The following is a 22,761-nucleotide window of genomic DNA, read 5'->3' on the forward strand; positions in this document are numbered from 1 at the left end:
GAAAAGATTTGGATGGTGTGGATTGGAATAAGTTATTTTCAGGGAAGAATGTAGCTGATAAATGGAGGATATTCAAAGGAGAAGTTCTGAGAGGGCAGAGTTGGTCTGTCCCCACAAGGATTAAAGGAAAGGTTAGAAACTGTAGGGAGCCTTAGTTTTCAAAAGGTATTGGGAACTTGGTTCAGAGGTAGAAGGATGTGTACAACAGGTGTAAACAGCAGGGAAGGGATGAACTGCTTGAGGAATATAAGGAGTGTAAAAAAAACCTTAAGAAGGAAATGAGAATGGCTAAAAGGAGAAATGAAGCTGTTTTGGCAGGAAAAGTAAAAATAAATCCAAAGGGTATCTACAGGTACATTAAAAGTTAAAGAATAGTGAGGGATAAAATTGGACCCCTTGAAGATGAAGTGGGGGGGGGGGGGGGGTAGGATCCGTGAGAAGTCGGTGAAATTTGAAACAATTTTTTTTCTTCAGTATTCACTAAAGAAAAGAATATTGAGTCAGATGAAGTGAAGAAATATGGTAGGGAGCTCATGGATAATAAAAGAATTAATGAGGAGTTAGTATTGGCTCTATTGAAAAAGATCAAGGTGGATAAATCTCTGTATCCTGACAAAATATTCCCGAGGACGCTGAGCGAGGTTAGTGAACAAATAGTGGGGGCGCTGACAGAAATATTTAAAATGTCAATGGCCCCAGGGGAAGTGTCGGAGAACTGGAAAGTGGCTCATGTTGTTCCGCTATTCAAAAAAGGATCCAAAAGAAGATCTGGTAATTCTAGGCCTGTAAGTCTGACGTCAGTGGTGGGTAAATTAATGGAAAGTGTTCTTAGAGATGGTATATACAACTATTTGGAAAGACGAGGATTGATTCGGAGTAGTCAGCATGGTTTTGTACATGGTGGATCATGTCTAACAAATCTTATAGAGTTTTTCGAGGAGGTTACTAAAAAGGTTGATGAGGGGAAGGCTGTTGGATGTTGTCTATTTGGACTTTAGAAAGGTTTTTGATAAGGTTCCCCATAAGAGGTTATTAAGGAAGGTGGAAGCATTAGGTATTAATGATGAATTAGTGAGATGAATTCAATAATGGTTGGATGGGAGCTGCCAGAGAGTAGTGGTGGAAAATTGTCTGTCGAATTGGAGGCCGATGTTAAGTGGAGTGCCTTAGGGATCGGTACTGGGTCCACTGCTCTTTGTCGTATATATTAATGATCGAGATGATACAAAGGTTGGTGGTGTTGTGGACAGAGAGAAAGATTATCAAAGCTTACAAGATGACAGTTAGAAGACTGGGGCTGAAAGATGGCAGATGGAGTTTAATACTGATAAATGTGAGGTTCTACATTTTGGACATACACGTTAAATTGTAGACAATTTGAGGAGTGCAGTGGATCAAAGGGATTTAGGAGTCATGGTACATAATTCTCTGAAAGTTGAATCACGTGGATAGGCTGGTGAAGAAGGCATTTAGTATGTTGGCTTTCATAAATCAGAGTATAGAACATGAGTTGGGATGTTATTGTATAAGGCATTGGTGAGGCCAAATTGGAATATTGTGTGCAGTTTTGGTCATCGAATTACAGGAAGGATATAAACACTATAGAGAGATCGGAGTATAGTTGAGGGTGGGTTTCACAGATTGGAGAGGGATAGATAAAGTAAAAGCAAAAATTAAGAAAAAGTAAGAATATGGTGTATAAATGTCAAGTGCAAAAGAGGCAAAAAGTACCATATCTTAAAAGCACAATGAGTATAAGGGGACACTTTATCTGAATGCCCGCAGTATTCAGAACAAGGACCGTGAACTTGTGGCACAAATCTGTTCAAAGCAGTCTGATTTTTTGGCCATTAAAGGAATGTGGTTGCAGGGTAAAATATGGAAGGATGGGCAGGAAGGTGAGGGAATTGGGGTAGCACTCTTAGTGAAGGATGGGATCAAGGCAATACTGAGAAATGATGCAAGTGGAATGTTAAATCCACTGAGTAGAGATTAGGAAAGGGAAAAAAAAAATCACTGGTGGGAGTTGTCTATAGGCCACCCAATAAAAATATAACAGTGGCACAGGCAATAAACCAAGAAACATCGAAGGGATGTAAGGATGGAACATCAGTTATCATGGGGGACTTTAACATGGCACCATTTAATTTTCCAGAATCCTGATCTTTCCATATTTTCAAAGACCCTTTATGTGTTACGTTGCTGATCTTTTTGCTCTATCACACCATGGCTCAGCTATTATTCCTGAGTCAGTATTAATAACCTGTTATCTTTTATTCCTGTGCCTCTGTCACAATCATTTTTTTCAACTTTGTCTTGGGTCTGACTGTCCTGCAGTTTCCTAAAACTTTCTACATTATTGTAATACAACTCAGTAATGGTGTAAAGATTCACAACCCTGTGGCATTTCTCGCTAGTGTATGATCTAGATTATCCACTATGTCTGTGTTGCATGCATCTTATTTGTTTTTGTGGCCCTGCTTGGCTCCAAATTCATGCAAGAACCCAGCCAGCTTCCTCAGTTTGTGCTTCATTCCTCCTACGATCAGCTTGTGTGCATTCTTTATTTGAGAGCCATATTGTATGCCAACTGGAACTTTGCAAATTAGTCATTTTCCTTCTCTCCACAACAGATGGTTGAGCAATTAAAAAATTAACACATTGTTGCCTGAAATAAAAACTACAAACTTTTAGTCACATGGACAAAATATTTGCATTGAAAAAATTGCTGCGCTGCCGCAGACCTGGCAGAGCAGGGAGCAGCAAAAAAAAACAGCCTGTTCAAGGAGCCAACGATTTTTTAAAAATCCTGCAACCACGGGGTCCGTGCCCAAGATGATGGTACCTGTGCTGGTAACATTACCATGAGGGCCTGCAGACTCCAGGGGAGCAGCTGACTGGTGTAGGGTACCAGAAATGGGGAGAATACCCCTATAGTGAAGGAGCACAGGAGATGGTGATACAAGATGGTGATTATGGTAGGGGACCAGTGAGGGACTCACCAGCTGAATGACCCATATAGGCTGTGGGCTGCTGGAGACTGGTTCATGGGAACCAGTTTTCAGAACCTGGATTCAAGAGAGTTCTTGAGGCGCTGAAGGCTTCCTGATTGCATCAGAGGTTTGCATCTGGAGCTCGGGTGACCAATGGTTTGAACTGGCGTTTGTGTGGCTGCTGAGGGAGTGATGGAGGCAAATCCATAGTGTCTCATAAGGGAATCTCTTTTGCTTCTCTTTCACCTGTTGTTAGGGGCGCTGGGCGATGCTCATGGCAACTCCCTTCAGCAGATAAAAGTGGAAGTATATCATGTATTATTATGTGAGAATAAAAGAAGTCTTTATAGTCCAGAGTTTTCAGGGCAATTCACCAAAAAAAAATCATGTTATGAAACCTTGCCCAATTGTGTTGCTTCACAGATTTTACTTGTGATATGCAAACTTCCTTCAGCAGAAACTTTAAAAAAAAAACAAAATTTTGAAAATAACTTTCTCAATTCTAAATTGAGTCTTAACCTGAAATTTATCCCATGTATGTTTTATTCAGTTTGTTCCATTTAAATTCAGGGCTTGAATGCATCTCTGAGCTGAACAAAAAGCTTTTAGTATTCTTGTTTGAAAAATCTAAATTTGTGATCCCTGGACAAAATGTGCTCTTTCTGCACTTTTCAATTCATTATATTTGCAGTTGATCCAGGTAATCTCAAATTCCTCCCTAATCATAAAAATGAATAATTGTTTGCAGCTGTACACGATACATCAATAAATCTAGCTTTGGAGTTGAAAAAAAATAAATTGCTCAGTTACTGAATTAATGATGACAAAACTGGAAGCATTTTTTATTTGGAAGTTTTTTTAAAATTGTAGTTTTGTTTAATGTCACAAAATATTTCAAACTCAAACTCTCTTATCATTTTTGTTTTTATTTATGGGGTCAGTTGTGGATTATGACTAATCTAGATTCATGATTACAGAAAATGTTAACATTTTTCAGAAATTACAAGATTATTTAAAAAATTGCAGTTAATTGGCATATTCCATTTCCCATGTTTGACCCTATTAAATAAATCTAAAACAAGATCTTTAGCAAAATAAAAACCAATAGTTTACAGTCCTAAGCTTCAAAATCTAAAAGCTATTAAGAATAAGGAATTCATTTGCAGAATTATACTAAGCCAATGTAATAAAAGTTGACACCATAAAACAAGTATTAAAATTTTCAGCATCATTTATATATACAAACTTCTGTACATAATGATTACACCCCGTGAACAAAGCCGTAATTTGATTCAAAGATCATTTTACCCGTCTTATCTCTAAGCAAATCTCTGTATCTGAAGTTTCTGTCAAAAAGCTACTTAAACTGGAAGCAAGCAAAGTAATATATTCATGTGCTTCTAATGCAAGCGTGATTTTAAATCAGTCTCCCAACAAATGGCAGAAATTTCAAACTCTGAGCAACCTCCTGAATCATTAACTCTACAAAAAATTCCTTTGTAACATTTCAGCTGTTTAGCATTTATAGGTCTGCTCTATGAATTTATATAGCAGAAGAATTGGTTAAGTAAGCACATTTGTCTCCTTATTGCTGTAAAGAATGTTTAAATGATAGAAACCATTTACCACGACCTCTTAGTTGGGAAGGAAAGAGAATGGAATGGACTGAAATTTCTGTCTTTTGGAAGGAAACTGTATGGGCTAGAATTGGTACTGGGTAGTGTCATAACATCATTGAACAATCCCCGAATCCACAGATGCTTGCCTTCGAGCTGTCTTTGGAGGAGGGGGAGGCGGTGTCTTGCTCGGGAGAGGTGGCGGAGCCTGTTGGAAAGAATAGCAAAATGATTGTGCAATTTTGGTGGGTTGCTATTTCATGTAAAATTTCCAGTAGTGACTTTTTCAACTTAAAAATGACAAAAAGCATTTAATACTGTACCAGTATGCCAGCAAACAGCTTATTAACAATTACTGTATTTCCAAATCACTGACTGCAATGATTTCTCTTTGACAATAGACCACAATTTGTTGTGGAAGTAATGGCCAACACTTTTTTATGTCCAAGTGCTTCTACAATCACAGGACAAAGGCACATAAAGATGCTTTCTGAATGGCATTGCCCATTGGCTTGCTTAGTCCCATGATTGAAATTCATTGAACGCCCAGGTACTGTGATGTTAACTTCTGGTTACAAACTAAAAGCCGCCACTCTAGCTGTGAAAGTCAACTATTGAATTGTGGAGTTTTGTTTCTTCAAACTTCAATAATAAAATTTATAAAATTTGCATTTTAAAATACAGTAAAGCAATTATTCGGAATTCAAACAACAGGCAAAAAAATCTTGGAAAATAAATAAGGTAAAACGTAGAGAAGTTTAAAATTGGCTCTCCTCGCCATTAGTTCACCAATCTATGCAACGCACCATCTCAAGCAACCAGGAAATTAATTGATCTGGCATTATCCAATCCTCAATAGGTACTGTAAATATTTCTTAATCCAGTCTTTCATTTCCTCTTTGATTCAGCTCATCATTCTGCCTGTTTTTCTTTGGTTCAGGGGATATACAATTGGTTGATATATTCACTCAAATTCCAGATTGGGTGGAACTTCAAATTTGGCACGCAGAAATGTTTCAACCCTGTTCTGTAACAGTTTAATCAAGGGCAGGCAACATTTGAAATTCTGCTATCATTCAATTTACTTTAAGCACAGAAATGTACATGCTGTTAACACAATCTTTTTACTGCTTTTCTCACATCATTGGTTATTTCATATAATCTATCTTCTTTCAGAGATGGATTCAGTTCCCATCCGAGACTGGAGACCATTAGATGCATTTAATGCGGAGGGAGAAAAAAATATTTGAAAGATCAAGAAACTGAAGGATTTTTGGAACTGGCACAGGAGAGGATTGAGTCCAGCATGGACTAGCCATTATCTGAATGGCAGGACAGGCTTAATTCAGGGTCCTGGTGGCTTATCCTATTTTCTTATGTGAAATTAATTTGAAGCATTGAGATTGTTTAGCATCAATTTATTGTGTAAAGTGAGCAACAAAATCTAGTCAATGTGTTCAAAAGAAGCAATTGAGAACTTCTAAGATATATTCAGTGTGTATGAAAATACTACAGGTATGAAAGAGAAAAATCTTGCTAGTTAATTTTAGGTATGTAATTACCCTGGATTGATGAGGGAGTGGTGTTGTGGGAACAGAGAGTTCTTGGCTGTCAGTCAGAGTTCCATAATCACCACTGTTGCCTTTGATAGGAAGAGGAGGTGGTATTCCAGTCTGCTCGGAAGTAACCGCACCATTCAGCTCCATATCTAGAAATGAACAGATTGGGATAATTTTCATCGGGATTCATTCAATTAATATCTTTTTCCTACCTATTAGGTAAAACAAAACTTGGATAGAGCTGCTTGCCTTTAAGAAATTATGGGTAAATATTTTTATAGGCAACATTCACAATTACATCATGCCTACAACCCAAATAGTACAGTATTCAGTGAAAATTTTAATTTCAGAAGAGAACCAAAATAGTAGATTTCTCTTGCATTTTTTTCAATTGGCCAATCCCTGGCCTGCCTGCATGGTGTCCTTGACTACAGACAACAATCTTGTGCACTTACTGTAGCAATTGGTGCTTGTCCATCCATTCCAAGGGAGGGAAGGCAACTATGTTATTTGTTCATGAGATGTATACATTATTGGTTAGGCCAGCATTTATTGCTAATTCCAAAGTGCACCTGAATTGAGTGATCAACAAGATTGGGGACTCTGGAGTGATATAATATCTTCCAATAAATGTCATTAATAGTGTAAATTCCTAAGATGCTTTGCTTTAAATTGAACTTGCATTTAGTCTGAATGTTTTTCTAGTAACTTTGTCATCACACTAACATCTCTCCATCAGTGCCTACTCATAAGACCACCAAACCACCGGCCACCATTCTTCCCTTAACATAAAAACAATTGACATACATGCTTAAGACAAAGATAATCTGGTTCACGTGTAAAATTGAAGCTATTGTTGTCCATTAAATAACTTGCTACTCCAGCCGTTTAAGCCAACTATAATGAGAGAAATTCTATTCCTATTTGGGCAGTGACAGATGAGAGGAATATTTAAATTTACAAACAAAGATTTTAGTATGTCCTTACTTTATTACATTTGACTCATTCATTTTTTGCAATTCACACACATGATTTAACCATTTTTACCTTTACCTTACAAAAATTCCTTTAAATGTGAAGGTTTACAGTCAATACTTTAAGTAACATGCTCTGTTTTTCCTACTATTTAAATTTTCATGGAAAATAGATGCTGGGGTAGGCTATTCAGCCCTTTGAATCTGTATCACCATTCAAAATGATCATGTCTGTTCTTGCAGCTTCAGGGCCTTATTTCTGCTTTCTCGCCTTCCACTTCATTCCTTTAGCTGTTAGAGCCACATCTAATTCCTTTTTGAATGAACTGGCCTCAACAAACTTTTGTGGCATTTTATTTAAAGACAGTTGCTGATTTTAAATGGAAATGTAAGTGCAGTTAAATAGTGTACTATTTAAAACTCTTTGAATTGTTTTTAAATGTTTGATACATGGAGTAAAATTCTTCCCACAGACATTTATTTTGTAAGAGAAAGAACAGCACAACTCTATTTAATTGTCTTTGCCTTTCAGGAATGAAGACTCTGTTGACCACAAATGGAAATTACTTCAGTGAACTGAAGCAGAGGTAAGCTGCTAAAAGGTCGCCTTGGTGGCTTTTAAACAGAGTGTCAGGACTACTGCTACGGGCCTAGTCACCACTCACAGTCCGTTCTACCTCAGAGAACTGCAGTGGTGCCGCATTTTAGGATCAATGTTAACAAGTAGACACAAAATGCGGCTGTGGGAATAGCACAGGCAATGGGCACAATCCAATGAACTTAAAGTAAAATTACAAATAAAAATGATACTCATAACATAGCAGATAAATCATATACCTATAACTGACAGTTAACCAGTAATTCTGCCAAACTGATGTACACAATTCAAATATAGAGGCATCAGTGATACAGATCACATTTACATCAAGAAATCAATTTTGCCACTGACTGTAAAATCTTGTTGTGGATTCCACTATATTTGCTCTATTCGACTAATGACTTTTTAATAGTTAAATATGGCTATTATAGTTTTTTTTTGGAAAATTTTATTTTTGATTTTACAGACTCGTGCTTTATGAACAATATAGATCAATCTTCCCCTTTTATAGAGCACTTTGTATTGTCTTTTTTCCCCCTCCCCCACCTCCCTCTCACCACAAATTATCAAAAACAAACATACAAAAAAAAGGGACAGAAAAAAGATTGGGAGGGGAGGGGGTTGCTGACTGGGCCTCAGTTGACATTCTGGGATGTTACTATTTTTAAAAAATGTGATAGAACTATACCCATACTGATCAGTGGAATTAATTTCACTCATAATTCTATATGCTTCTATCAAATCCCTTTCTCTTCCATTGAAGACAGTCTTAGTTTCTATTTTTTTTTATAATTAAGATGCTAAGGAAATTATTTAGAGGCCCACAGTATAGTCTCGACTGCTTTCTAAAACAGGATGACTGCAATGTACTGGGCTAATGTTATCTTCCCTCTTGTGTACTATTCCCTTATCACTATTTTATTTAAAAAGATGCATTTCAACTCAAGAAGGCTAATTTATTTTTCCATCTAGAAAAATCCCAAATGGTTTCTTTTTCAATATTTTATTGGATTTTTACTGAAATGGTCCATAAATAGAAGCCATTAATCAAAGATAATATATAAAATAGAATATACAGGAAAAAAAAATAACTTAAACAATTGTAACATATGGCCAATTGAAAAAGATTTTTAAAAAGTCAATATTATACTAAACTACAAATTCTACCCCCTTTCCCTTCTGAAGTTATCTGGTAAATACATATAATTTCACTACCATCAAAAGAAACCACAAGCTCATAAAACAAGATCCAAGTGATCTTAAAAATTACAAAAATAATTAATAAAAGGACCCCCTAAACTTAGAAAATTTAAATCTGTTACAATTGAAGAACATCTGATTTCCCCCCCCCCCCCCCCTCAAAGTTTGGCATGCCATATCAGGTAGCCAGGAGGGACAGCAACTTTCCATCTCATGTATTGAACATCTAGCAATAAGGGAGGCAAAAGAGACGACATGGGATTGAGACATAGTTAAATTCAAATCAGTTGTATTAGTTTGCCCGAAAAGGGAAATTGTAGGATTAGGTATCAGATTCATATTGAGAACTCAAGATAAAGCTATCTTCCCAAAAAATGGAAAGAGAGGAACAAAACCAAAACATATGTAACAAAGTACCTTTTTCAGTCTTACTCCGGTGTTAGAGTACAATTTAGCCAATTGAACTTTAGAAAAGCAAGTTCTATGTACCACCTTAAATTGTAAAAGTGAATGTCAGGCACATAATGAAGATAAACTCATTAATTTTAAGATAGAATTCCATGTGGTATCCGAAGATGAAAGTTGATGATCTTGCTCCATTAATTTTTTAATCTTATCTAGGGAATTATCCCTAGACTTTAATAATAAATCATATATAGCTGATATCAGCTTTTTTTGATTTGGTTTAAAATTATAGATCACTCCTATCGTATTATAGCAAGGACTTCAGGAAGCCTCAGAATTTATTGCCATGAACAAGTCATGAAATTTGGTGTTTTGTGCCAGCATCATTGTCCAAACATTCATATTAGAACCATCTTACAACATTACTATAAATTTTAAAAGTAGTGCATGAAAAGTAGGGCAGTGTCTTTGGTTCATTGATTATTCAGGAATCTGATGACAGTGGGGAAGAAGCTGCCCTTTTGCTATTGAGTGCTCATCTTTAGGCTCCTGTACCTTTTTCCTGATGGTAGGTGAGTTGGCCTGGGTGGGGGCTCTTTGAGAATAGAGGCTGCTTTTTTAAGATACTGCCTCATGTAGATATGCTTGATAGAGTGAAGTCTGGTCTTCGCGATTGCATCAACGAGAAGGCTCCAGGACAGATCCTCGAAGATGTTGACACCCAGGCATTTGAAGTTCTCGACCCTCTCCTCTACTGAGCCCTCGATGAGCACTGGGTCGTGTTCCCGACTTCCTCCTGAAGTTCACTCATCTCCTGGGTTTTGCTGATGTTGAGTGCAAGGTAGTTGTAGTTACAACATTCAATGAGCTAATCTATCTCCCTCCTGTGCTCTTCCTCATTGCCATTTGTGATTCTGCCGACAACTATGGTGTCATCGGCAAACTTGTAGATAGCATTGGAATTGTGCCTGGTCACACAGTCAGAGTGTATAATGAGTAAAGCAGTGGGCTAAGCACACATCCTTGGGGTCCATCTTTGCTGATAATTAGAGAGGAGGACATGTTGTTTCCAATTCGTACAGACTGTGGTCTTCTAATGAGAAAGTCAAGTATCCAGTTGCAGAAAGGAGAACAGAGGCCTAGAGTTTGTAGCTTCTTAACCAGCATTGAGGGAATAATGGTATTGAAGGCCGAACTGTGGTCTATGAATTGCTGTTTGAGGAGATTCAGCGATATTGCATCTGCTGTGGGTCCAGATCTTTGTTTAGGTACGTGTTAATTCTGGCCATGACCAGCTCTACAGAGCCCAAAAAAACTCCTAATTTGTTGATATCTAAAGAAATGATGTTAGGGTAGTTTAAATTTAAGAGATAGTTGTTCAAATGAAGCTAAATTATTATTAATAAATAAATCTTGGATACCCAGCTTAAAACCATTCATGAAAAGCAGAATCTTGCACAGAAGGTTGGAAAAAAGAATGAAGTTATGTAGGGCTAACAGGTAAAAAATCAATGGTATTCAAAACATTTTCTAAATTGAAACCAAATTCTCAAAGTATGCTTAACAACAAAATTATTGGTTAATTTCGAAGCAGAAAAAGGCAATGGCGCTCAAAGTATCAAAATAAAAGAATATTTTTTAGTAGAGTTCATTTCTAAATTAATCCAATTTGAAGGATCCATTCTATTCTTATAATGAATCCAAAAAAATGAATCATCTAATATTAGGAGTCCAATAATAAAATCTAAAATTAGGTAATGACAAACCATCTTTCTTTTTATGGTTTTGAAGGAAAAATTTACTAAAATAATTAAGTGAATAAAAATGGTTTTGGGAACAAAAATGGGAATAGCTTGGAAAATATACAAAAACTTTGTTATCATTATTCGTCAAATTAGTGACATTGAGAGAGGAGACGACTGAGCTAAAGACTTCTTAAAATAGTCATTAAAGTAAGAAAATTATTTTTAAACAAATTATTTTAATTTTTATTAACACCCAAATTGTTTCTATTTCTAGTAAAGACCGACATAGTTCCTCCAGCAGTTTGTTTTTTGCTCTCTTTAGTAAGTACTTGTTAACATTTCGATTTCAGTTGCTGGCCAAGGAATGTTGCGACAAAGACTATTTCAGAAAAACATTAGTAGCGCTCAAGGGGTATTGCACTTTTTCAGGGAAAAAAATTGCTACCTTTCAGGTTGACAATCTGCAATATGCCTTTGGGATTCTTAGAGAAGAATGGAGCAACTTAAAGGGATATCATTTTACCATAAAGATGAGAGGTTTTAGCTATGCTGGGAGTATATAAGAATGGTGCTTCTGGAATGACTTGGTCGAATTTAATGTCAGCATGTGTACTGGTTATAACTTCCAAAGGGATGCAAAAGGATTGGTAGGTGAATGGAACAAGCTGCTGTAGGTAGTTGAGGCAGGTACTATTGCAACTTTTAAGAAACATTTGGACAGATGCATGGATAGATTTAGACGGATACATGCAAAATGCAGGTGGGTGGGGCGTTTTGGGTCAGCATAGATAGATTGAGCTGAAAGGCTTGTTTCCATGACATATGAAGTAAACATGAAAGCCTGCAGACACCATAGTTGAAGTAAAAACTCAATGCTGGAGAAACTCAGCAGGTCAGTGTCCTTATGTATTTTTATCTTTACTATATATAACTGACATTTTGGGCTTGAGCCTTTCATCAAGGTACGGAAAAATATCGGCAGACGTCTGAATCAAAGGGTAATTTGGGAGATAACATGTTGGATTCAGAGACTGGTGGAGTGGGAGGTAAGGACAAAGGGAATCCTGTGTTTGTTGCATCTGGGGAAAGGGGGCCAGGGCAGATGAGCGGGAAATGGAGGAGATGTGGGTGAGGGCTGAGTTGATGGTGGAGGAGGGGAAGCCATGTTTGTGGAAGAAGGCAGACATTTCAGAAGATCTGAACTGGAAGACCTCATCTTGGGAACAGGTGCGGCAGAGACTGAAAAATTGAGAGAGGGGAATAGAATCTTGAAGGGTGTGAGGAAGTGTAGTCCAGTTTGTAATATATGTTGGTGGAAAGCTTGTCTCCCAAGATGGAGACCGAATGATCCAGAAAGGGGAGAGTGCTGTCGGAGATAGACCAGGTGAGTTTTAGATTGAGTGGAAGTTGGCTGTGAAGTGAATGGTTGACGAGTTCATCATGGGTGCATGAGGCAGCCCTGATGCAGTCGTTGATATACTGGAGGAAGAGTTGGGGAGCATTACCTGTGTAGACATGTAGCATACAAATAGGCAGGTGCAGCTGGGACCCATGTGGGAACCCATGGCTACTCTTTTGATTTGGGGGAAGTGAGATAAGGCAAAGGGGATGGTGGTAGAAGGTGACTCGTCGGGTCTCTGGTTCAGAAAAATGCTTTCAGATCTTCTTCATGGGGGATGGAGGTATAAAGAGATTGGACATCTGTCATGAAGATGAGGTGTTCCAGTTTAGGGAATCTGAAGAAATGAAGGGCAAATAGAAACAATGGGTTTACCCGGATGGTTGGGTTTATGTATCTTGGGTAAAAGGTAGAAAAGGGCAGTGTGGGGATGGAAGACATTAAGTTTGGAGGCTGTGGAAGGGTGACCAGAGGTGATGAGGTTGGAGATGGTGGGGTCCTGTGAAAGGGGTAAGTAAGTGAACAATTTATGACTTAGAAAATGATACTGTTGAACTCCAGCACAAATACAATATTAATCACTGAATTAAACACCCATACAATATAATTTTACGCAGTTGCCTCCACACCCTTCCTGGTAGTAATAAAAAATGTCATCAAATTGTATAGCACAGAACATGCCTCTTGACTCAACACGTCCATTTTGCCTGCTCACTTGTATACCAATTTAAGTCTCTATCTAAATGTCTTCTGAACTACAGGAATTGTGTCTGATTCCTCTGGCAACATGTTCCAACCGTCAACCATCATGGAAAATGAAGACATCCCTCAGATCCACTTTAAACTCTTTGCTCTTATCTTAACTTAAACCAATGCCATCTTGTTGTCGATACTGCCACGAATGAAAAATAACTTCATCATTCCTTTCATGGCTTATAAAAGTACTTACTCAGACCAGGCTGTAAGGAGAACGATAACTTAGCCCTGGGCGTTACTGGATTTGGTACTGATGATGCAGAAAACCGTTTATCACCAGTCAATAAATTAATCACTTGACTCTTTGGTCTCTGTGGTCGTAGTGGACTGATCTGAAAACAAGAGTCAAGTTGTTATGTCATTAAAAATTAACTTCTGTTTTAATAGGAGTTTTACAAATGACTTGTTACACGAGAATATACAGATCAAACGATGAATATTTGAGACCTAAATAGTTTTCTTATTCTGTGTTAACATGTTATAATATTAATTCATATTTAAAAAGGTATTAATTGACCTGGTTCAGATAAAATTTAATGTTGATATTTTATTAAGGTTGATAGAAGAAATACCATTATTATTTCTAGTAAGGAAGGTGAAATAATGAGCTAAGTTTTTTACTTAGTAGGTAGGACTGGACTGACAATATATTGATAATAATTTAATCCATATATTTCTAATTCCATGGAACCCCCAGATAACTGGCAGAGTGCAATTTGATTCAGATGGCTTCAATGCTCATGGTGACTAGAACTCATTAATCCTTTACAAAGATTTTTTCAAATAAATGTGGACCTGAAGACATCTGAAGTATCAAATATACTCCTCCTGAATCTCCTTTACTTTTTGTGATTCTGTTTTCACTTCTGCTTTCTTTATATTTTTCTAATTTGTTATTTTCCTCACTCCCACAATCACTTTGCATGGATTTTCTGTTCCTTAGGACTGAATATATTAATTGTATCTTTTTAAAAAATTTTTCACACTATGAATATTGACCAAAATACACATAAACATTTCCCTCTTGAATATACACAGTGTCATTTTCTCCCCACCCACTCAACGCTCATGATACATTAAACCCATTAAAACAATGTAATCAAACAATGAAAATAAACAAGAAAATTGTGGGATCTACTTTTACACACTGGGTCAGTTCATTTCGTCTTCTTCTCATTCTGTCATTTTAGGGGGTGGAGGTCCGCGGTAGAACCATGTACGGTTCCCAAATTTGTTTGAATACTGTGATGTTATTTCTTAAATTATATGTTATTTTTTCATTTCTAGGTACCATTGCTGTATTCTCAGGTTATCTTCTGATTTCCAGGTTGACATAATATATTTTTTTGCTACAGCTAAGGCTATCATAATAAATCTTTTTTGTGCTCCATCCAAATCGAGTCCAAGTTCTTTACTTCTTATATTACTTAAAGAAAGATCTCTGGATTTTTTGGTATGTTGCTTTTTGTGATTTTATTTAATACCCGATTTAGATCTTCCCAAAACTTTTCCACTTTCTCACATGCCCAAATTGCATGTACTGTTGTTCCCGTTTCCTTCTTACAGCGAAAACATCTATCTGTATCTTTGATGCACTCACTGGTCAACATAACATCGTTGTGAACATTAAATGCAAATCCATTATTCTATTTTACAATCTGATAAGATGTTAGTGTTTCCAAAATCAATGAAGAGAATTTTTTTTAATTATACTTTTCAAAGTCAACTTTTTTTCTGCAGTCATTAAAACAGGAGCTCCTAATTATTTCATAGCTCACAGTACCCTCACTTTAAATAGCTGTAAAGAACACTGAATATCTAGAGTTAATGATAGAAACATTTGGTTCACAAATGATCATACATTTACCGTTTCAGAAAGAATGACTGCCTCTGCAGATTGGCTGGAAATATCAGTGGCTTTAAATTCTTTGTCAAACATTTCTTGGTGTTTGCTGTTTCTCTTTTCTTTCTTTTTATCTCTCTTGTCTTTGTCAAAATCATCCTTATCTAATTTATCCTGAGATCTTGAATGCATCTTCTTTGGAAGAAGGGGCTCCAGAATAAATCTAAAATAAATCATATTGAGAAAAGTAAAAGAAACATAATTATATATTCCCATAATACTGTATTTTTTGGAGCAAATAGATGTCTTCATGGAGTTTGGTAAATCTCCAATGCAACATTTATGATCCAAAGATTTTTGTTAAAATTGCTTTTGTATTTTAATGTTAAATACTTAAATGTATCTTTTGGGAAAATGGAGAAGTAAACACAGCAAGTACTTTGTTTGAATTTTGCATTACTCTTTTAATGATCTCAGAATTTGCCATAAGCTTATTGCTTATCCATCTGCTAAATCCATGATTCTCTTGAATGGATCTCTTTGCAAAAGCCATTCAGATCTTCATTAGAAATGCTTTCCTGACTTAAAACTCATCAGGTGGTGATGCCAGAAGAAGCCTCCAAGAGAAATGTCAGAAACAAATTTTATAGCCTACGAGTCCATGACCTCTGTAATTCAAACATTTTTGTTTAACATTTTTTCTTAAAGCTTAAAACCAATTAGAAATATTTAAGTCAACCAAATTAATTCTAAAACTGTAAATTACTTAATCCATTATTAGGTCCCCTGCAGCTATTCTTCTCTATTTAAATTCATATAAATGTTATTTCTGCACCAGGTCCAATGCCTGGTTGCAGGAAGTTACCACTATGCTGTTAGACTTTCAAATGTATTTTCCTATTTGTTTCATCATCTTAACTCAGTAACGTGGTAAAATGCAAGTAATTTTCTGGAAAGTGCATGCCAATATTTCAAAGCTGTGTGTTAGTTCTCCTCAAAGTCCAAAATCTGTTGCCCTAAAGTCAAATAGGGTGAACACCTATGCTCTGTCCACTGCATCACAAGGGCCTCCCAGCAGCCACCAACTTTAATTCTACACCCCATTGCCACAGTAACACATCTGTCCTAGGCCTAGTGCTGCCAACTTGAGACCACCCACAACTGGAGGAACAACACCTTGTATTCTGTCTCAACAGTCTCTAATCAGGTTACATCAATGTCATCTTCCATTTCTATTAATCCTTGCCCTCATCTGCCCATTCCCTTCCTTCTATCAGAGAGCTGTATTTTTCTTTGCCCTTTTCTCCTATCAATTCTCAGCCTTTTTTCTCTTCTACCCTCTCTTTTGTATTAAGGTGCCTCTCTTATTTTCGGAACTCCTGAAGAAGGAAGGGTTCAGGCCCGAAACATCGACTGCCTTTTATTTTCTATGGATGCTGCGTGAACTACCGAGCTTCTCCACCACTTTGGCACTAGACCCCAGCATCTGCAGATTTTCTTGTTTACCTCTGTTGTTAGTTTGACTTTGGAATAAAATTTAGCATGACAATCATTACATTCTTTGTGTTAAATAAAATATGCAATGTCGACTCTGCTCTTGTAGTAGCCTGTTTTGTATATAAATTAGTGTTTGTGTTGCGACATTTTTTTCTGCAATCTTTATATCTAATCAACGTCTCTTAACAACGTTCTTTAACAATTGCTTCATTATTAATAGCTCTATATCCAAATATTTCAATTTTTTTTACAACTGCTAGTATAAATATCTAATCCCAACACAATTTATATCAACAAAATCCCATTGAATCAAGAATTCTAGATTGGAAGATAGTAAATATTTAATTATTAACCAATAAAGAAGAGTTAGAAAATGTGGAACGCAGACAAGTCAATCTTTATCAGTAAGTAAAATAACTAAAATCTATTTTTCAGGAACATAGAAAATTATAGGATTGGGCAGTCAACATGGGTTTATGAAAATGAAACCATGTTAAATAAATCTGGTACTTTAGATTAAAATGAGCAGAATAGCTGATGTAGAACCTGTGTAGTGCATCTTGAGGTTAAAAAAGTCTACCATAAGATAACACACAAGAGTCTCAAACAAAATCCTTGATAACATCGCAATGTGTCCTGAGAATTGGTTAATGGACAGAGTAAAGGCTCTTTTCTGCAATCATATACAGGTATTGATTGGATAGGAGAGAATATTTCCTACAGTTATGTCCACAGAACTCCCAGGTGTTAGGATGGCTCAGATTTGTAGATATGAGCTTGGCCTGACTGAAAGCCAAAGAGAAGCCAAACAATATACTGTTCCTTTCTAAATGCATTATCTCAAACAAGATCCTACTACTGGTGCATTTATAATATTCAAGCATAAATTAATTTGCTAAAAAATCTGAATTCTAACTTGCTGATAAATTTGACAATAAGTAATCACACTAACTGTAAAACATACCCATCAGAACCTGGCCTGGATGGAGTACTGTCAGATGAGATGGAGGAGACTGATGCAACAGAGAGAGGTCGCGGAGTTGATGGCATTGTGAAGGAGCGCACCATGGAACGAGGCCGACTACCTCTGCGCTCATCCAGAGTTGCAGTCTGAGAGGAACAAGAATTACAGAGTAGAAACAAATCTACCTTTTTAATGTACTTGACTATAAATTGTGTTCCAATAATAAATGTGATGCAACACAGTTCTTTCAAACACCTTGCGTGTGAACATTAATCAGTAACATAAGAAATTCAAAATTAATCTGCTTTTAAATTACAAGGCTGTGTATTAGTAGTATTTTTCAGTATCAAAATTAGTTCTCTTAACAATCTGGAGGAAGAGATCAATGCAGAATTCTGATTGAGGTTGCCAAGCTGAGAAAGATATGTTTCAACAGCCAAGATTGGGATGTGGCAGGCTGGTTCAGTCCTTGTCACAGGTCCTTGGAACATGTTTTTTTTTAAACTTTATTTATTCGTTCAAAATACAGATAAGTAATATATATAACAATAAACTAAACATGAACGATATATTTTATATATATATATAAAAGAAAAAAAAAAGGGACCCCCGCCCCTTTTCAGCCAACTCTCCTAAGGAGAGCCATAAAGAAAGAAAAAGAAAAATTAAGCATACATATTAAGATCTAATCAATGTAAATCTAAATGTAAATATTCTGAATATAACAACCACTTATTAATTAAAAAAATTAGTTATCATGCGAAACATACATGTGATTTTTTTCCATTATTAAACAATATTTCATCTCATTTTGCCATCTATTAACATCAATCATATTCGTCTTTCCAGATATAACAATACATTTTTTTTACTAGAGATAATGCTAAGTATACAAAAGCAAGTTGAAATTTATCTAATCCCAGACCTTTCAAAGGTTGCAAACTACCCAATAAAAATACTGTCGGATCTAAAAGTATCTTAATCTTATACAGGTATTCTAGAAACAATTGTACTTTCTTCCAAAAAGATTGTGTATATATATATATTTATATATACACATGACCAAACCAAGTGATAAAATGTTCCAACAGCGTTACCACATCTAAAACACAAATCTGATTCATGAAAACCATATTAAAAAAGCGACATCAATTTTTCTTTTTCTTAATATACGCAAAAATGCGTTTACGCTTAAGAGTTAATTAGCTCAAACATTAAAAGTAGCAAACCTCAACTTTGACATATCTACTAATATTACTAAGAACTAATAATATCTATATATAAAAACTCAAAAGTAACGTAAATAGGCTCTCCAATAGGAGAAAAAGAAACCACAAATTAAAGTCTAAATAAAATAGAAAAAAAAAGATAAAGTAAAACCCCCCCCCCCCAAAAAAAAACTACCAAAAGGTAGTAATCCCTAAACCAAACTTGGGTGTGGATCACCCACCAGTGGCTGATGACTAACAGAACATAGAGTAAATCTCTCCCTTCCCAGCCAAACAAAAAATAACAACAAGATACATAATGACATAAAAATAAAGTAAGAATAAGTAAGTTCTTCTATTCATCCAAGAGATTCCAAACTCGACAACCCCATTTCAGGAGAAATTAAACTCTTTCCATTCCCATTTCTCCCATTTCCAGAACAACCAGATTTTTCTTTAGGAGACAATGGTGGGCTACGTCTTTGTCCTCTTACATCTGGCAACGAATCAGCAAAAATCATTGCTTCACGCTCATTCTCAAAAAACCAAGATTGAAAGTCTCCACAAACCACCTTCAACATTGCCGGATAACGAAAAGTAGACTAACAGCCTTTACGCCACAGAACTTCTTTAACTGGATTAAATCGACGCCGACGCTGAATAACCTCTTGACTCAAATCGGGATTAAAAAAAACTCTACTATTCTGAATCATTAACAGAGCTTGTCGTTGTCCTGCATATTGCACTGCTAGACGAAGTATCGTTTCTCTGTCCAAATAATTCAAGCATCGAATTATCACAGGTCTCGGTGATTGATCAGGCGGAGGCCTTCTTCTTAAGGCTCTATGAGCTCTTTCCAATACCAAGCCTCCAGAGAAAAATTCTCATCCCAATATTTGTGGGATCCATTCTGTAAAAAAACAAAAGAGGATCTTGTTCTTCCATACCTTCCGGCAAACCAACAATCTTCACATTGTTCCTTCTACTTTGATTCTCCAAATAATCTACTTTTCTCTCTAACTCCTTTTCACGTTCTCGCAATTCTTTAACGGATTTTCCACCTCCATCACTTTTTCTGTATTAGAGGCCACTTGCTGTTTACATTCCAAAAAGGCAGACTGAAATTTTTAAAAATCTTCAGAAAATACTTCAATTCGTGTATTAACTGTAATGAATTCTGAGCTCATACTATCTTTCATTTGAGCTAACTCTTGCAATATCGGCTGAGTAACGGTACTTAACAGGTTAACTTGTAGTTCAGAAAGACCTGACCCTGTTTTCTTTAACATAGTGTCAGAACCAGATAACTGCAACTCCTGCTCAACAGCAGGCATTTTAACAGCTTTACTGCGTGTTTGAACTCCCAATGACGACACCCCGACTTCCTCAGGGGGTTGATGCTGGTCTCCCCTCACAAATCGCTGTTGTTTCAAGAACTCACGGATAAGATCAAGCTCTTCAGATTGAAGTACTGCCTGAGTGGTTTCAAACAATGGATTCATTTTTCTGCGAGCTCCCTCAGCTATTGGCAGACTGCCAGAATCAGGATCCACTTCTTGGAAACACGCACTTTCCTCCTGAGAATAAATAATTGCAGAGATATCCTTCTCCCGGTGAGCAGTAATCATTTTTTTTTCAGCTGCAGTTTTTCTAGGCCCTAAATCTTCAATACTCTGAAAATGTAGTTTCTTCTGTACTTGAGGTTTAATCTTTTTGCCATTTGTGGCCATAACAACTCCTTAATACTTTAAGCTAAGTTTTTAAAAAGTTTAAACTTAAAAACAATAAGTTAAAGACAGGTTCTTAAAAGTCTGGCCAGAGAGGTCGAGATTACACGTCTGGGCTCTACACCATCTTGCCACGCCCCCCGTCCTTGGAACATGTTGTGGATGAATTGCCATGAGGAATAAATCTCCTGACCTCTTCCTTGCCATTCTACATGCTGTAGAATCCTCTGCCCATGAAGAGGTGACCAAGAAAACTGATGAGGATCGGGCAGTAAATGTCTACATACAAAGTCCTGCAGGGAAAGGTGGTCTGGAAGGTCATATTGCAGGGGATCAAGGGCGAGCTGGCCAAATGGATGCAAAATTGGATTGATAATACGCAATAGAGGATGCTAATAGAAGGCTGTTAATTTGATTCAGGGCCCCTCAGCAACGGTATGGTGCAAGGATTTGGTGCTGGATCCACTGTTATTTGTCATTTTTATTAAAAAACAATCAATATGACAATATAGTTAGCATGGTTAGGTTTGGGGATGACTGCAAAAATTGGTTGTATAGTGGACAGCAAACAATGTTATCTTTTATTACAAAAGGATGTAGATGAACTGGAAAAGTGGGTCAAGGAATGACAGATGGCATTTAACTTGGACAAGTGTGAAGTGTTGCATATTGGTTGGGAAACCAGTTGGGAGGACTTACACAGTGAATGGTACAAGACTGGGAGTGCCGCAGAATGAAGGGACCTGGGGTACAGATACATAGTTCCATGAAAATGGAGATGCAGTAGACAAAACGGTGAAGGTGTTTGGCACTCTTGCCCTCATCAGTCAGGACATTGGTGAGTGTGGAGTTCTGATCACCCAGCTATATTAAAGATATCATTAAGGTGGAAAGAGTGCAGAAAAGATTCATGACAATGTTACCAGGTCTGGTCGGTTTGAATTAGGTGGAGAAAGATGGGACCTTTCTCCCTGAAGTGTAGGAGACTATGGGAGGACCTTGTATTAGTTAAAAAAAAATGATGAGGGGCACAGACAGGGGAGTTTGTCATGACTTTTTCCCCAGGGTAGGGGAATCCAAAACTGGAGGACATAGATTTAAGGTGAGATGGAAAGATTTAAAAGGAATCTGAGAGGCACCTTCTTCACACAGATGGTGGTGGGCATATGAAACAAGCAACCAAAGGAAGTGGTAGAAGAAGAGACAATTTGTAACATTTAAAAGATATTTAGACAGATAGATATAGAAAGGAAAAGTTTAGGCTGAATGCAGGCAAATGGGACTAGCTTGGTTGGCATGGATAAATTAAGCCAAACTGCCTGCTTCTGTGAGTCGAATGCATGTCCAATGCCTATCTATATTTGGACTCCTGTTGAAATTGGGCTTGACAACTATCAAATGGCCAACTGTTGGAATGCATTAGGCAATCAACCTTATCACTGTTATGGGTCCCGTCTCCATCAGCAAGATAGATTGGTTGGAGATTTTGGAACAGTTCCAGTCCTCAAATATAGGGACAATTTTCCTAAAAGGGCATTAAGAGCCAAACAAGAAAGCAAAAAGCTTTCCTCATGAGAGATGAGGAAGTGAATGTATCTAGGAACTGGAACATTCTACACAAGTGGTTTCTGCTAAACCAATGCATCTCTCAGAATGTGGTCATAATTGAAAGTCTTAAATTGGGGTTCAAGCTGGCTCATCAGATAGGCATAAATATTCCTTGGTGTCATTTGCAGAAGAGCCATGACATTTCTGCTGAACAGTCTTCTTCAGCAAATGCCACCAAACAAAATGATTAACCTCTGTTGTTTGTCCACTGCTGCTGGTGTATGTTTTAAACAGCAGTGTGTTCACTTTTAGTCATTTATCAGAAGTCCAGCTTCATGGGACATAAATATCATGAATGACATTCCCCACGTGAATTAAAAAAGAGGAAACCAAAATTTGAAATATATGAACTGCTATCTGCAGTAATGTTACTCCATGCTAAAAACAGTATATAACTCTCAATTTTCACTTGGCAACCATTAATAATGATTAATAGTTATAAATAAATAACAAGGTGAAACTGCTATTATGTTCCTGAAGACAATGATCCATATTTGTATACTAATCATATTTAATGATCTTACAATGTAGAGATTTAATAGTGCAACTATGCAGAACTATTTTTTCATTTCACCAATGTGTTTCTAAGCATCAATGAAAACTGTAAGACAAAGTTTCAATTTAAAGATTGGAGAAAAAAAAGTCAAGACTCTTATTCCAATAAAATAT

General features: G+C 36.7%; 1 protein-coding gene and 1 long non-coding RNA gene across 4 annotated transcripts in view; one reads left to right on the top strand and one right to left on the bottom strand.

Moving 5' to 3' along the window:
• The window catches only part of LOC138744110 (uncharacterized), a 92,692-nt gene extending 84,960 nt beyond the window's left edge, over positions 1–7,732 (top strand). Inside the window, exon 3 of the long non-coding RNA XR_011345291.1 lies at positions 7,675–7,732. This is a non-coding gene — a long non-coding RNA (uncharacterized lncRNA). The remainder of the gene's footprint in view (positions 1–7,674) is intronic.
• The window catches only part of dock1 (dedicator of cytokinesis 1), a 354,235-nt gene continuing 335,375 nt past the window's right edge, over positions 3,902–22,761 (bottom strand). For all 3 annotated transcript variants that reach the window (XM_069899676.1, XM_069899674.1, XM_069899675.1), the window contains exons 48-52: positions 17,550–17,695; positions 15,113–15,311; positions 13,439–13,577; positions 6,172–6,317; positions 3,902–4,817 (exon numbers count right to left, since the gene is read on the bottom strand). In XM_069899676.1, the coding sequence (XP_069755777.1) occupies positions 4,725–4,817; positions 6,172–6,317; positions 13,439–13,577; positions 15,113–15,311; positions 17,550–17,695 (723 nt within the window). In that variant the 3' untranslated portion in view covers positions 3,902–4,724. The remainder of the gene's footprint in view (positions 4,818–6,171; positions 6,318–13,438; positions 13,578–15,112; positions 15,312–17,549; positions 17,696–22,761) is intronic.

Source organism: Narcine bancroftii, chromosome 10 (genome assembly GCF_036971445.1).
Source record: "Narcine bancroftii isolate sNarBan1 chromosome 10, sNarBan1.hap1, whole genome shotgun sequence".
Taxonomy (NCBI): Eukaryota; Metazoa; Chordata; class Chondrichthyes; order Torpediniformes; family Narcinidae; genus Narcine; species Narcine bancroftii.